The following is a 15643-nucleotide window of genomic DNA, read 5'->3' on the forward strand; positions in this document are numbered from 1 at the left end:
TGATGACCTTTCTCAGTACAAGCTCATGGTTTGTGCCTCAAGAAACAATAAGGCATATTTTGTTATTGTTAAAATAAACACGAAAAACAATGTTTTACCATGGTTGTATAATAAATCGTTAAAGAAATATTCGAAACAATTATCATTCAGTTGATTGTATATACGTCATATTAACCAAAAGTTGGCTTCAAAGATCGAATCCTAATACTTGAATCTCAAAATTAAAATTAAAAACATGTTCGATTAGTTAATGTCACAAATAAATTAAGATAGGCTACTAATAATAAAATGTTTACTATTAAATTAAAACAGAATAAAGATAATTAATCATTCTCAATAATTTTTATATCTAGCCAGGGGGTAAAATTCCGGGGGTAAAATTCCGGGGGGTAAAAATCCGGGCCGTACACTCTAGGTTTTTATAATTTGATGTGTTCTGATTAAATTCACAACCGTGAAAATATATGTTTAATTCCGCGTTTAATCCATCGAGCTGATGTCGCGAAACTCAAAAGTTCGTGGCCGGAATTTTACCCCCTGGTTTGTGACGTCACGTTTGCCCAGGGGGTAAAATTCCAGGGGGATAAAAATCCGCTACCCCGCTAACAGTGGCGGTCCCAGGGGGGAGGGCGAGGGGAGGACATTCCCCCCCCCCCGAAATATTTTATATTTTATTAGCTAACATAAAATTTATTAGCTTGAGCATATTATAGAGCTCAAATACATATAAAAATACGTTTTTAGGCTTTAAATTTCACATTTTTTTCTAGGGGAGGGCCCGGACCCCCCTTTTTCTGAGCGATATTAATTACCCCCCAGACCCACCGGTGTTCACCCCTCTAAAACAAAATCCCGGGACCGCCACTGGCTGCTAATTCTATCCTTAGTCAATGGTTTAACCTACCAGTGATGATAAGTACGAATGCAGGATCAAGTGCAATGTTGGCTAGCCTGCTAAGGTTGTTGAAGGTATCTTTCTCTGACCAGGCCCACACTCCGATAGACAGGATACCCAGGCCTACCAACTGTAAAGAAAGAAATACCAATGTTAACAATCAAATGGCATTACGAATTGTGGTTTGTAAACATAATAAATTTACAATAACAAATTTACATAAACATAACAAAGGATAAAGAGAGTTTTTTTTATTATTGAAAGTAAATTTTACAGTCACACCTTTTACAAACAATGTCTAGTTAGCTGAAAGTTTTATATTTATTTTTTCTTTAACGAGTATGAATGGTTGACTGTATCCAATATTGTAACATACTGTACCTATAAAATTATTGGCCCATTTCTATTGACGATGATATACTTTTTTATTTTTAGAATATCTCGCTTCAGTATATTAGAAAAGGGATTTTTTCTGGACATTCATATTGAAAAGACATTTTAGGGATATACAAAACATACCAACAACAATAAAGTAAAAACCAGTCTCTGTTTTGTTCTGTCTCCAAAACACAAAACAGAAACAAACTCATTTCCTCAGTGGCTAGGATTGTTACCCATCTCGCTAGTTATTTGTTCTTTGGAAAATTCTTTGTTATTGAAAAACAGATATCCTGGAATTATGTTTCTGTAACTGGACTTCTTTTTAAATATTTTTTTATATTTGTGATATTTTCTATCATTGCGCAATAAATACAACCGTAATTTACAAATAACAATAATAAACATTTTATATACAATAATCCTATACTCTTCTATGAGCAATTTTTGCTTGTATATATGCTTGCACTAAGTTCTCGAAAACGGCTTCATGATTTCCTTCAAATAATAATTTATATTTGGCCTAAACACTTGTTTACTGCAGTTAAAAATGCCAACAAAAATCTAATTACATAACAAATTAAATTGAAAGTCAACATTTTTAACAATGGCTTTATGGGCTGCCAAGTAAACAAGTTGGTTGAAAAAATAACAAGGAAATAGTTAACAAAAGACTTAACATGTGTTTATAACAAGCCATCCACAGTATACTAGCAATTACCGAATACAGTACAAAGGGAAAACCGTTGTTACTATTGAGCAAAGATTACACTGAAGATATCTCGATATAGGGGTACAATGGAAATCAACTATACAGAACCATGGCTGCGTCTCCAGATACTAAACAATTAGGTAAATTGAAAGTTTTTTAACAAGGATATTAAAAAATCACTTTTTATGCAAAAATTTGATAAATGTAATACAACTGATGTATTCCAGTTGGGGAAATAGTGTGAAAGAGGGAAAATAATAACAAATAATTTTTAATTTACATTTTACAATGGTATCTATAAGTTAAGACCAATACAATTGTCTGGTAATCAAGCAGAAATCGTTCTTAGATACCGCAGATTAAAAATACTTATTGTAGATTTGTCAGACTCAGGGACTATTATTCATGTGTGTAACTATAACCACACATAAATGGTGAGTGTGTTCTGATGTTGCCATTCATATATTCCTAATTTTTAACCAGATCTTTAAAACTATTTTACCAAATAAGGAAACGTTTGTAAACAACTCATTGGTTTTACGATTATTTAACCTAAAACAAGAGAGGAATGTTCAGTAACATCAACTGCACAACATGACTAGGCATTGATATATACATAAAAAAATGCCATACTTAACAAGAGGATGAGCATACCAAAGACGCAAGCCAATAATATTACAAAAACGAATTTTTTATAGTTTGTCTTTAGGATTTAACTTTTGTTTCAATGGCACTACTGAGAGATGGCAAACAGGGTCACAATAAAATAGACCTTTGTGACAGTGGATTGGACAGGGCTGTAGCGTCCCAGGGGCATCACATTCACACACGCAGCTCTTGTATACACACACACACACACACACACAAACACGTTTAGTCACACTGGATTCATCGGTTTTTACCGACCTTGCTTCACGAATACAAACACTGAAGGGATCCATAAGTGTACTATATTAGAAATTAGCAAAAAGCGAACTGAGGGAAAACTGACTGAGGAAAATGGCTTAGTAAACGTCAGCAGTACTAAGAACTGGAGAAGGAAATAACGCAGTTAAACTAACTTGAATCATTTAATAAATTACTCTTCTCAGAAACAGTCAAGTTAATCATGTAAAATTGTATTATGATCATGTGGAAATACGTGTGTATTCAGATTGAGAAAAGATTGATTCAATCAAATTTCTGAATAATTATGTATGTTATCCTCTCTAAATAGAGAAGGATTTTAGAAACGTTTACCTCTAAGCTGAATTGAAGTGAAGTGGGCTTAGGTTATGTTTATCGGCTACACATTCAACATAAACATGGATTTACCGAGAAGGGAAATACAGTAGTTAAAATATTGAATCAATTTAACTAGGGTGGTCTGCCGTTACACTTTAGACGCATAAATGAGCGAAGCATTATTTAAAGATTGTCAATGGCTAAAGCAGCTAACACCCTACAATATGTTCCCTTTCAACAGATTCACCGTTTGTTTGCCCGATATTATTTAAGTTATAAAGAATGACAAATTTATCTGATAGTTCATACTGTACCTTTGTAGTGAAACTGGCCATCCTGACCATTTGCTTGTACTTTGTAAATGGGCATAGCAGGATATACTCGTGCAATCAACATTTGTTCTACAATCGTCAGGTCAGTTAATTCGTTCGGGACACTTGACACATCCATATTATTTAACGCCGTGAATTTAGTTGCATTTGAACGTCAACGCGAACAAATCGGTGATTGGTTTGAAGCTGTTAGTTGTTGCCGATGACAGTTAGTGCAAGTGTAAAATTTTAGTGCATCTAATTCATGTTGGAATTGATTAGCTAACTGCCTATCATTATCAGCTTCTTCCGCCACTGCTTCATCTGGTTCTTCTTGTTCACAACGCCACTCTCTTACAATACTTTATACTGTATTTGCATTATTGGTGCGACGACCAATATTACGTTGGGCCTTTGAGACATGCTCAAAACAAATATAGCAAAACTGTTACTTCCAATGATAAACTGAAACTGTTACATTCCAACTTTAACCTAGGATGAAAGTAAACATTGAAATGTAAACAAAACAGTTACAAACAATTAACATATGTTTATCTTATTTAAATGAAACGAAATAAACCCATATGTCATAAACCCAATATAATTTTTCTTTCAACTTACATTAAAATAACAAGCGAAATTGCGTGACCCGTAAAATAAAATCCAGAAGGAAATTCGCAAATATTTTTTACCAAAACATTGTGCTCAGTATTCTTTAGCTGTTGGCCAAATTTCATATCAATTGGTCAAGCCAATACATTCTGATGCTCTTACAAAGAAGTTACAAAGTGAGGGAAAGTGAGCTTCGCTCAATAAATTGCTTCTTTCAATATTCAAGTAGTCTTCTCAGAAACAGTCAAAGTTAATAGACCAGGCCCAAAATTAAAAAATCCTTCTCTATAAAGTGCAAGAAGCATTTCATGTAACAATTGGGGAAACAACGTTTTTATGGTATTTCGACCCTGCTGAGTACGAATCTGCCTGTTGCCAACGCGAAATTTTAACCGGAAGTGCGGTATCCAAGATGGCGACCAAAACTCTGTTTGCCCCATATCTTCCTTGTTAGTTGGCCTAAAATAATGGTTTAAACGTGTATATAGGGGGTATTCAGATGCCAAGCACATTAAAACACTCAAAATTAACTTAAATTAAGTTTTGAGGGCATATCTTCCAAAATGGCGTCCAAGATGGCCGCCAAAAACTCAAATTTACGCATATCTCCCTTGTTTTTTCTCTTAAAATAATTATTTAGACGTCTGCATAGGGGTTTTCTCGGATGCCAAACACATTGCAACGCCCAAAATTTACTTACATTAAGTTATGGGGGCATATATTCCAAGATGGCACCCAAGATTTCCGCCAAAAACTGTTATTTCCGTATATATACATCCCTTGTTTGTTTGTTTAAATTAATTATTTAAACGTCTACAAAGGTATTTTCTCGCATGTTAAATCACATTGCAACACTCATTATTTACTTCCTTCGAGTTTAGATGACATATGTTTCTAAGATGGCAATAAAAACTGTATTGTGCTTACGTGATCTCCGTGCGTATTATTGTATTTAGTGTTTAAAACCAGTCAGATATCTATTAGTGGCTGAATATTTGCTACTATTTTTGAAATACTAATTGAAATTTAGCAATGTCAAAGTAGAAGGCAAATTGTTTAATGTACTCTGGTGGCACCGTAGATAACGCGTAGTATAACAGAACCTGTAATTAAGAAATTGTAGAATTAATTGTGTATGAAGTTGACGAATTTATCACTTATTTAAGGTGTCCAGTTATGTAAATAGATATTTATTGTAAAATATGACGATGCCATACGTATGTTTTGTATGTTTTACGGCAATAAATAATTTGATTTGATTTGATGTTATTTGAACGTTTAGTCCAACAGAACCTGTAAAAATTATTTTTTAGAACATACCTAAAATCCGCAAGAGGTGGTGCATGTAAATTAAACTAAACAAAGGTTCTTTATAACACATTAATAAATAATAGCCTAATAAACAATTTGGTGACAATATTAACAATGATACTGTACTGTTATATTGTATTGATCTTGTGGTACCACCCATCAATGGAGGTTTGTTTACCATGGGTCTCAATGGATGAAATAGATTTTTTAAAGTTTTTTTTTATGGCAGCATTGTGTTGGCTGCACTGATCAACATTAATCAGCAAACAATTCTTATTCTTTTTAATATCTTATGTAGGCCAACCGTCTATAAAAGTTAGTTTATGAAGAGAAAGTAAACAATTGTATGTGTACAAAATAATTGTTAATAAGGTAACATCTTTTGTTTCCCAACCGTCTATGAAAGTTTGTTTGTGAAGAGAAAGTAAACATCTGTATGCATTTCTACGAAATAATTATTTGAGGTAAGTACAATTTGTAATCCTTAGTTTATTTTAACTTATCAATAAGGAGTTTTTGAACCATTGGTTAAATAATCACGGTAAACGCTATTCGTTATGTTTTCTCGTTTATTAAATGTGAAAATAACGTATTGCGTTTACCGTGATTATTTAACGAAGGGTTCAAAAACTCCCTATTGCTAATTTTGAATGAACTTAGGATTTAATACAAATTGTACTTACGTCAAATAATTATTTCTTAGAAATTTACAAATGTTTACTTTCTCTTCACAAACAAACTTTTATAGACGGTTGGAAAACAAAAGATGTTACCTTATTAACAATTATTTTGTACACATGTATACAATTGTTTACTTTCTCTTCATAAACTAACTTTTATAGACGGTTGGCCAACATAAGATATTAAAAAGAATAATAATTGTTTACTAATAATGTTGATCAGTGCAGCCAACACAATGCTGCCATAAAAAAACAAAAAAAAATCTATTTCATCCATTGAGACCCATGGTAAACAAACCTCCATTGATGGGTGGTACCACAAGATCAATACAATATTTTAGGTATGGTCTAAACAATAATTTTTACAGGTTCTGTTGGACTAAACGTTCAAATAACATCAAATCAAATCAAATTATTTATTGCCGTAAAACATACAAAACATACGTATGGCATCGTTATATTTTACAATTAAAATATATTTACATAACTGGACACCTTAAATAAGTGATAGATTCGTCAACATCATACACAATTAATTCTACAATTACTTAATTACAGGTTCTGTTATACTACGCGTTATCTACGGTGCCACCAGAGTACATCAAACAATTTGCCTTCTACTTTGACATTGCTAAATTTCAATTAGTATTTCAAAAATAGTAGCAAATATTCAGCCACTAATAGATATCTGACTGGTTTTAAACACTAAATACAATAATACGCACGGAGATCACGTAAGCACAATAATGTTTTTATTGCCATCTTAGAAACATCTAAACTCAAAGAAAGTAAATAATTAGTGTTGCAATGTGATTTAACATGCGAGAAAATACCTTTGTAGACGTTTAAATAATTAATTTAAACAAACAAACAAGGGATATATATATATGGAAATAAGAGTTTTTGGCGGCCATCTCGGGTGCCATCTTGGAATATATGCCCCCATAACTTAATGTAAGTAAATTTTGGGTGTTGCAATGTGTTTGGCATCCGAGAAAACCCCTATGCAGACGTCTAAATAATTATTTTAAGCCAAAAAACAAGGGAGATATGCGTAAATTAGAGTTTTTAGCGACCATCTTGGGCGCCATTTTGGAAGATATGCCCTCAAAAATTAATTTAAGTTAATTTTGAGTGTTTTAATGTGCTTGGCATCTGAATACCCCCTATATACACGTTTAAACCATTATTTTAGGCCAACTAACAAGGGAGATATGGGGCAAACAGAGTTTTGGCCGCCATCTTGGATACCGCACTTCCGGTTCAAATTTCGCGTTGGCAACAGGCAGATTCGTACTCAGCAGGGTCGAAATACCCTAAAAACGTTGTTTCCCCAATTGTTACATGAAATGCTTCTTGCATTGCCTTTTTTTGAAAACGGGCCTAGTCTATAATCACAATCACGTGATCTCGGGAAATAATAAGATCGAGGTTTTTTTATTCTGAATATACGGTATGTTATAAAATTACATTTTTGAAATGTACTTCAAATCTAATATAATATAGTCCATTGATCATAGAAGAAATGTTAATGTAGGGCAATTTTTCTTTAGAAGTAAAAACTGTAACGTATAATCATTGACTATTGGATTGGAGTAGACCTCCCATCTATGGAACAGCTGTCGCCATTATAAAAAAAAACATAGTTATGTGAGCCGGTCATAGAATGTGCTAGGATCTAAAATTCTATTTTATACCTTTTTTTCTGGCCAAGTTGATGTGCCCTATAACAGTTTCTATAACTCACAATAAGTCATTCCATTAGTTTGACGTAGACTTCCCATCGATATGGACCAGCTGTAGCCCATTTTTTATTAAAAATGAATGTAGTTGTGTGAGCCAGTTACAGAATGCGCTAGGATGTAAAATTATATTTTCTACGTTATTTTTTGTTAGGTACTGATCAAGTTGATGTCCTTAACAGTTTCTATAACTCACAATAAGTCATTAGTTTGACTTTGTTAAAAAATCCGTGTATTTCACAGAAATTAGTGATTTAGATCAGCGCAATCTGTCGGTGGCTCACATCAACTACCACGATTTTGATTATAAAACTGGTGACAACTTTAACATGGGGATGGAATTAGTCAAAGGTATAACCAAAGATTACAACTAAAAGATAAACAAAACCAGTATATTTGACAAGATCGGATGAACAATATTGGTATTTTAAGTTGATATAGAATTTAAACATATAACCTAATTGTAGTATATCCACTTATTGTTATACAGGGTGGCTTAAAAGTAACTTACACCCCCTCCCCCTTAACTTTTCAACCATTTAAGATATTTAAAATCTGTTTTCGGCAACCTCCTTAGGCATGAGGGGCTGCAATAATTATGGTCAATTTTGAAAATTTTGCCCTTACGGGGTAGCAGGGGTAGGGGTAGCTCAGAATTTTCAAATAGCAAGTATAGTCGAGTTTGGTATAATTTTACAGGTATTGACGAAACATAACAATTATTATAGAGAAAATAGAAATCGGACCATTAATAACAAAATGGCAGCTAAAAATGATTAAGTTAATGGTTAATAAAAGTAATTTTGAACTGCCATTTTGATTTAAGTGGTCTAATTTCTATTTCCTTTATGTTAATTGCTATGTTTCATCAAGACCTGTAAAATGATACCAAACTCGACTATACTCGCTATTTGAAAATGTTGAGCTACCCCCTACCCCCAACCCCTAAAGGCAAAATTTTCAAAGCTGACCATAACTATTGTGCCCCCTCATATCCAAACAAGTTGCTACAAACAGATTTCAAATATCTCAAATAATTAAAAAGTTAAAGGGGGTGCAGGTTAATTTTCAGCCACCCTGTATCTCATGATGACCAATTATTGACCAATGCTAAATGCTATTACTATTACTAACTATGACCTCTATCACAGCCACCTCTTGCTGGACTTACTAGTAAGAATAAAACAGGCACGCTCTCACTGGAAGTGGCTAGCAAACTAAGACGTATTTATTTCTCCTTGTGAATATAAATTATTAAAGATTTAACAAGGTCCTTAGTATTACGACACTAATATTTTCTTTACCCGTGAACATGTTTCATTCTGCCCACGTATCGTTTGTGGACCTCAGTTTCAGCCATGTTAGCCTTACAAATGACATGGCTTCTACTCGGCATTACGACTGAGGAAGAACATTTCTCACATGTATTTTGCATAAAGAAACTACAAAAAACTCCTTTGTGTTTGGCAAATAACTGAGTGCACGAACTTTAACTATTACGAACACATTGTATCGACAAAACTTACATTTAACACCTAGGAATGTCAGTTGTGAAATCTTGATCATGCTATCATTAAAGTTTCTGTACTTGCTTTACCAATAATTATGCACTTGAAATAAATATAGCTTCATTTTCCTTCTAAACCAACGCCAGAAACCTCAATCATTTAAAAATATGAGTTGTAAAATTGAACAAACAAATCTTTTTACAAACACAATCTCATAGTTTTTGTAGGAATGTATGTTCCTATAAGAACGTTCATAAAATATACGAGTAGTTGAACTTTGTTGCAAGCTATATGACATAAATATTTGATTTCTTTTGGTAGTTCTATTGACATCTCAAATAAGTAAATAAACTCTATTATAAAAAGGTTTAAATTTTGTAGACAAATTCAGAACAAGAGTTAGGCCTAATGCAGTAAAACAAAATCTGCAAAAAAGGTTTCTTATGAGTATTGATTACATTTCTATACATTAAAATAACTTTTTTATTGCAATAAATGTAAAGCGAGATGTAATTTTTGCAATAATATAAATCGTTCCAAGAGCTTTCGCAAAGTCAAAAATAATATTGCGATCAACGCAAGCTTGTTCAGGTTGATTAAAAACATTAGTTCAGTTTGGTGTGCAATGTTCATGGCACCCAGTGGAGTAAGCTGGTATTTATGGATTTGACCCCTTAAAAGCCAGCTTCTCTTATTGCAGGATTAAAATGAGATAGAATTGTGTTGTGACTTTTGTAACTAACGATTCTATATTTCTCTTTGTAGTTTCAAGCTTATCTTTTTTACAACACTTAATATTTGATTCAATTCTTTTCTTTATTTATTTTTTGATAATTTTTTAAAGAGTAAGACCAATTTGGCAGGATTACAATCAAAATCTTTTATATTGGTGTACTTTGTTTCTAGTTAAACTCAAAACTTCAATTTTTGCAAATACTGTGGCTTTGAAAGTAACTGTTTTTTTTTAATTCTAGATGTATGATTATGCAACGATGTTTTCAAGGCCGTAGCCATGGGGGGGGGGTTAGGGGGTCAACCCCCCAGAAATCCTTAAATTTAGTGGTAAAAATTACTGCCGTAGCCTACAGAATGTTTTGAAATTTATGAATGCAATACGTTTTACGTTTTCGTCATAGTTTAGTTTTAAAAATGTCTACTTGTTCATGATAAATAAAAGGGGAAACGGGAGGTTTTCGGACACAGTTCTAGACTTGAAATATGGATTTAGAAAGTCACCAAACTCCTTTTAGGAGGATATGGCAGTAATCTAAATTATGTTTTGAAATTCATGAACGCAATCGTCATAGTTTAATTTTTTATATGTCTACTTGCTTATGACAAACAACAGGTGAAATGGGAGTTTTTGGAGGATTGGTCACAGTTTTAGACGTTAAAAATTTCTTTAAAAAGTCACCAAACGGCTTTGAAAATATAAAATCTTTGCCCGGGGGAGGACCCCAGACCCCCTTTTTTCTTGGGGGGTGCTCCATCCCCAAACCCCCTTGATATAACCACCACTGACCAGACCCCCCCCCCCGAAAGTTTGCCCTGGCTACGACCTTGGATGTTTTCCAAGGTATATTTCAGTTTAATTGTATTTTATGTATGTATAAACGTTCCACGCCAGTTTCACTGTAATGAAAACCAGGTTCACCTTTGAGTTGTAGGGTTGTAGCAACAAGATTAAATAGGTACTGTAGCAAGAACTGGAATGCTAGAAAATTATCCTCTTTACATTGAGAAGGATTTTAGAAACGATCAAGTCTAAACTAAAATTGAAGTAGACTAAGTTCTGTATTCTTCTTGTCTACACATTCAACATAAGAATGGAATGTATACGTAGTGTAAGTCCAAGGTATGAGTGTTAAGCTGTTACCAGTTTAGCAACAAACTGGTAAGTGTGGTGGTATGCGGTAAGCTTTTACCAGTTTGGTAACGTAGAGTGACGAGTGAGCAAGGCCGTGGTTTGTTGCAAGGTCGATGGTCGGGAGAGAGTGGGTGACGTCATACAGGGCAGCACGACTACGACCACGACGCCTCACCTACTGTACACCTCTCAGAATCAACTTATTCTCATACCTACTAAATGATTCGATACCGTGGGAGTTTTATGTGAGGTGAGACAGTTTTTCGAAAATAATTTCCTTCAGGTACGTTTTAACCCTTTAATTTCTATTTTACTAAAATATATTAATCTCCAATTTTGAACGATTACAATTGTTTGATAATCGTGTTATTTGACTCTTGTAGCTTTTAGTTGGAGAGTTTCCATTACAGGAAAGTGTAACACGCCTCAGGGACTCATCCGAAAAAGTTCTACACGCCTTAGAGACGTATTCCTTTTGTTTTTCTTGATCCCTACAGCTGGAACCAGAACAGAGAAATAATTCACCAGACACTTTCCTGACATTTTACTTTTCTTGTTCTTTCCTGTGCAGAGTACTAACCCAAGCTTGTACCACCTGACCCAACCTAACCTAACCTAACCAACCTAACCTGTACCACCGGGTGGCAACTGGCAATGTAATCGCGTAGTTGATTGAGTCATCGGTGACAGGAGAGAATAAGCTAAAGCCTCAACGACCAAAGATGCACGTTTCAACGGCTATACTATCCACGCTTCTACAATATTAATATGATTACTCTACTAACCTAATTCGAAAGGGAAAATGAGAATTTTAATGCAAATCAAAAGATATGGAGTATAATTTAAGCTACTTACATGTGTTTTCTTTAATGTTTAATGCCATTTCATTGTTAAACACTGGAAGTCATAAAAACTAGTAGCCTTAGGAAGTTAATTTTTGAGTTAACTTGTGTAGTTTCCCTTGTAAAAAATATTTCTTAAGATCTTGTCACTTTGGAGAATACAGAAAACGAATAAATGTCTTCCCCTCTGTGTGGTGATACATCACAGCTCCAACTTTTAGGAGGGTGAAGAAAATGTATACAAAAAAATGTATATATATGTAAAAAAATGAAATAGAAAATGTATATGTATGTATGTCATATGTGTATGTGTGTGTTGTATAGAGGTGTAGGTAGAGGTAAATGTAGAGGATATAGAGCTACTGTCTCACCGTAAAATGCTAGACCCACTTAAGACTAGTTAACTCAATGGAGTAGGTTGGCTTTAAGGCTTTGGTTGTGATTGGTTTAAGGTAATTTAATGAGATTATAGTGTTGAAGCTAGTAGCTACTCTACTTTGCTTTTGTTGTGTAGTAATGTTCAAATGTCACACAACTATAATTTAGTGGTTAGAGCGCGGGACTACAGTAATGGGGCCTTGGTCAATGGTTTTCGGGGCGTGAACCTGATGGATCAGAGTCCACCAAAATAATTTTGGAAGTGGAAAATACGTCACTAATCTCTTCAATCAAACGAGATTAACGATTATCAGTCTCCAACTTTTCTCCAATTATCGATTGTATATTGTTCATTTTACTCCAACCATTTTAGCGAATTTCCCTACAGGGAAGTAGCTATTACAGGGGACATGGTAAGACCTAGACCCGGGGCTGATATACTTTTTCATTTTGATGCCCATAGAGCCCAAAAACACCATTCGTTCAAATTATATATAATGAATATATATATATATCCGTGAACGCGATGACATGAGTAATTTTTTTCCAATTTTGATTAAATTTGGCTCGAAGGTGTAGGGCGGGATAAACTTGAACGAGGTTTTACGGGGGAATAATTAGTTTTTCTCGTTTTTGACCCTCAAAACTTAAAATTTCTCAAATTTTCTCTAGACTAATTTAAAGAGCTTAAAGAAATATAATAATAATAATATATAATAATAAATAATTAATTTAGTATATTGTAGTGTTTCTGTATGATTATTGGTTACGTAGAAAATTGTAAATTAAAAATTCCCATGTTGTTCTTATGGAGAATAAGTTAACTGTCGTAGCTTGCTTGTTTATGGATATATTTTGATCAAACTTGGTAAGTTTATTTATGTTATACTAAGCTATTCATATTTTGATAAAAAAAAAAACTCACTTATCCTCCCTGTGGCAGCAAACCTAGGTACTTGTTTAACCTAATGTTATCGTATTTAAATTGATTTAATCGAAAATGCAATCGGGCAAACGGAAATTCGATTAGTCTGCAGGTTTGCTGCGGCAGGGGGTATTTACTCTCAAACTTGTTAACTAACCTAAAAACCTCGTCACAAGCTAACAGAAAGTTTCACCCTGCATCAATCAAGATAATAATAGATCGGGACCAGCGGGACTGACTAGCTGCTAAATTACGCTGTATAATTTGAGGCTAAATCAAAACTTTGCGGATGGCAAAGTAAATTTACTGGCTGAATTAGCTGGGAAGGCGCGTCTGGGCTTAACTTAGTTGTAGATGAGGTTAATACAAAGTTAGGCCGTAAATCAAGCGAGGAATAAATAACCCGGCATCAAACAAATGAAGTAGGCCCTAGCTGAGAGTGAGGTGTTGGTCTAGTTTGTACTTGTGAATTGATTATCCTGAACTCTTCTAAGGGATCTGAGGATCAAATTGAACTATATTGTATTGTCTGATACAGTAAAAAATCATCATCAAAGATTTTTTCGGTAATTTTGTTATTCGTTGTGACCCTTGGTTGGAGTTCGAATATATTATTGTATTGTATCAAATAAAAGGTAATCCAACCACAGTTGCTGATACGACAATTAGTTTCGTTCCTTAGAACTTCGCCAGGTCATTGTATGCAACCACGAGAAAACAACAAGACAAAAAAAACCCAAAAACTTGACCCATTTAACATTTTAAGTTATTGGACTTCTTTCTAGTCAAATATTATATTTGATACATATATTGACAAGCTACAAATCAAAGAAGTATAAAGTAAGAAGAATAAAACACACTGAAATACAGGTGGCACTGGAGAGAATAAGACACGTCATGATTTAGTCAGTTTTATTTAGTCAGTGACAGTGATAAGACAGTGCTGGCCAGTCTTTACAGTTTTAACCAGTTTTATCATTTATTATTCCATTTTAATCATTTGATCAATGATGATCAACATAAGTAGTTTTTACTATTGTGATTTTGACAGTATTTTTTAATGAATATTTTGACATACCACAATGTAATACATTGATGTGGTTGCATACAATGACCTTACGAAGATCTCAGGAACGAAACTAGTTGTCATACCAGCAACTGTGGTTGGATAAGGTAATCCTTTTATTTTGTCGGTAATTTTGTTTGCCTATATAATTAACATTGAATAAAACAGACTGGATACACCAATAATATGTGGTCGTCTAACAAGATCTTGTTTCTATGCTAGCTTCAAACTTGCAAGAACCTAAAAATTAATACAGACAGCATTTTTCTGAATGAGAAAAAAGTTTACTAATTCTTCGTAGTTTCTTCGTAGGTGCTGCACAAAATGCTTTTTATCCACGAATTACACATAATTTTTTTCTTTATTTACCATAAATAGTTGCGCTACTTTTATTTTGACTCTTAACTTTCTTCCATTTGTATGAAAACAAATCAGAATTTCTTACTTACGGATTGTGCATAGGGCTTTTCCGGTAGTGTTTTTATCAACTTATTTTTTAAACTATTTTATGTATTATTCTATACAACAATTTTAGAAATTATCATTGTTTTTAAACTATTTTACCAAAACATTAATAATTTTTAAAAATCACTCAACACTTAGGTGAGATAAACAACACTCGGCATTCAAACTTCGAGTATTCAAGTAACAGCGTTGGTAACAGCTGGTATATGGTATCATTGACTAAGGAAATAAAAGTTTGTTTCCCTTGTCTGTGATGGTATTAACAGCCATTCTTGCTAGCTTATTTTCATACGTACACCACTTTGCTTGGGGAAAATCTCCTTTTTAGGTAACTGTACAAATGTAACGATTCAGCTTAATATATACATGTAATATAATAATTATTCGGATTGTTTCCATGTAATAATGCTAGACGAGGCTATAATTGTTGACATTTAAAATTCAAGAAAATATCCCTAGAGTAGTTGAATAAACGTAGAATTAAACAAAATCTTAGCCGGAGAGCAAGAGAATTTACCAGCTAAATTAACTGAAAGGGGGAAGAATATCAAGTTTTAACTTAGTTCAGTGTAAAGTTTACATTAACTTATTGCTTCAACTAGTTCTTGCAAAGTTTCAGAAGATTGAGGAAGGCCTAGATTAATGTTATTAAGTGTTATACACTGCTCTGCATCGAATTATCTAACTTTAATTTTTTTTTTTGCGTGAAGATTTGTATTTACGATCT

General features: G+C 33.6%; 1 protein-coding gene across 4 annotated transcripts in view; it reads right to left on the bottom strand.

Annotated features, from left to right (window-relative positions):
- The window catches only part of LOC128990414 (tetraspanin-5-like), a 75245-nt gene that overhangs the window by 13910 nt on the left and 45692 nt on the right, over positions 1-15643 (bottom strand). For all 4 annotated transcript variants that reach the window (XM_054412767.1, XM_054412766.1, XM_054412769.1 and 1 more), the window contains exon 2: positions 905-1025. In XM_054412767.1, coding sequence (XP_054268742.1) covers positions 905-1025 — 121 coding nt within the window. The remainder of the gene's footprint in view (positions 1-904; positions 1026-15643) is intronic.

The sequence above is a fragment of the Macrosteles quadrilineatus genome, unplaced genomic scaffold (genome assembly GCF_028750875.1).
Source record: "Macrosteles quadrilineatus isolate MER2022 unplaced genomic scaffold, UCM_ALF_1.0 Scaffold_3__2_contigs__length_128488019, whole genome shotgun sequence".
NCBI lineage: Eukaryota > Metazoa > Arthropoda > Insecta > Hemiptera > Cicadellidae > Macrosteles > Macrosteles quadrilineatus.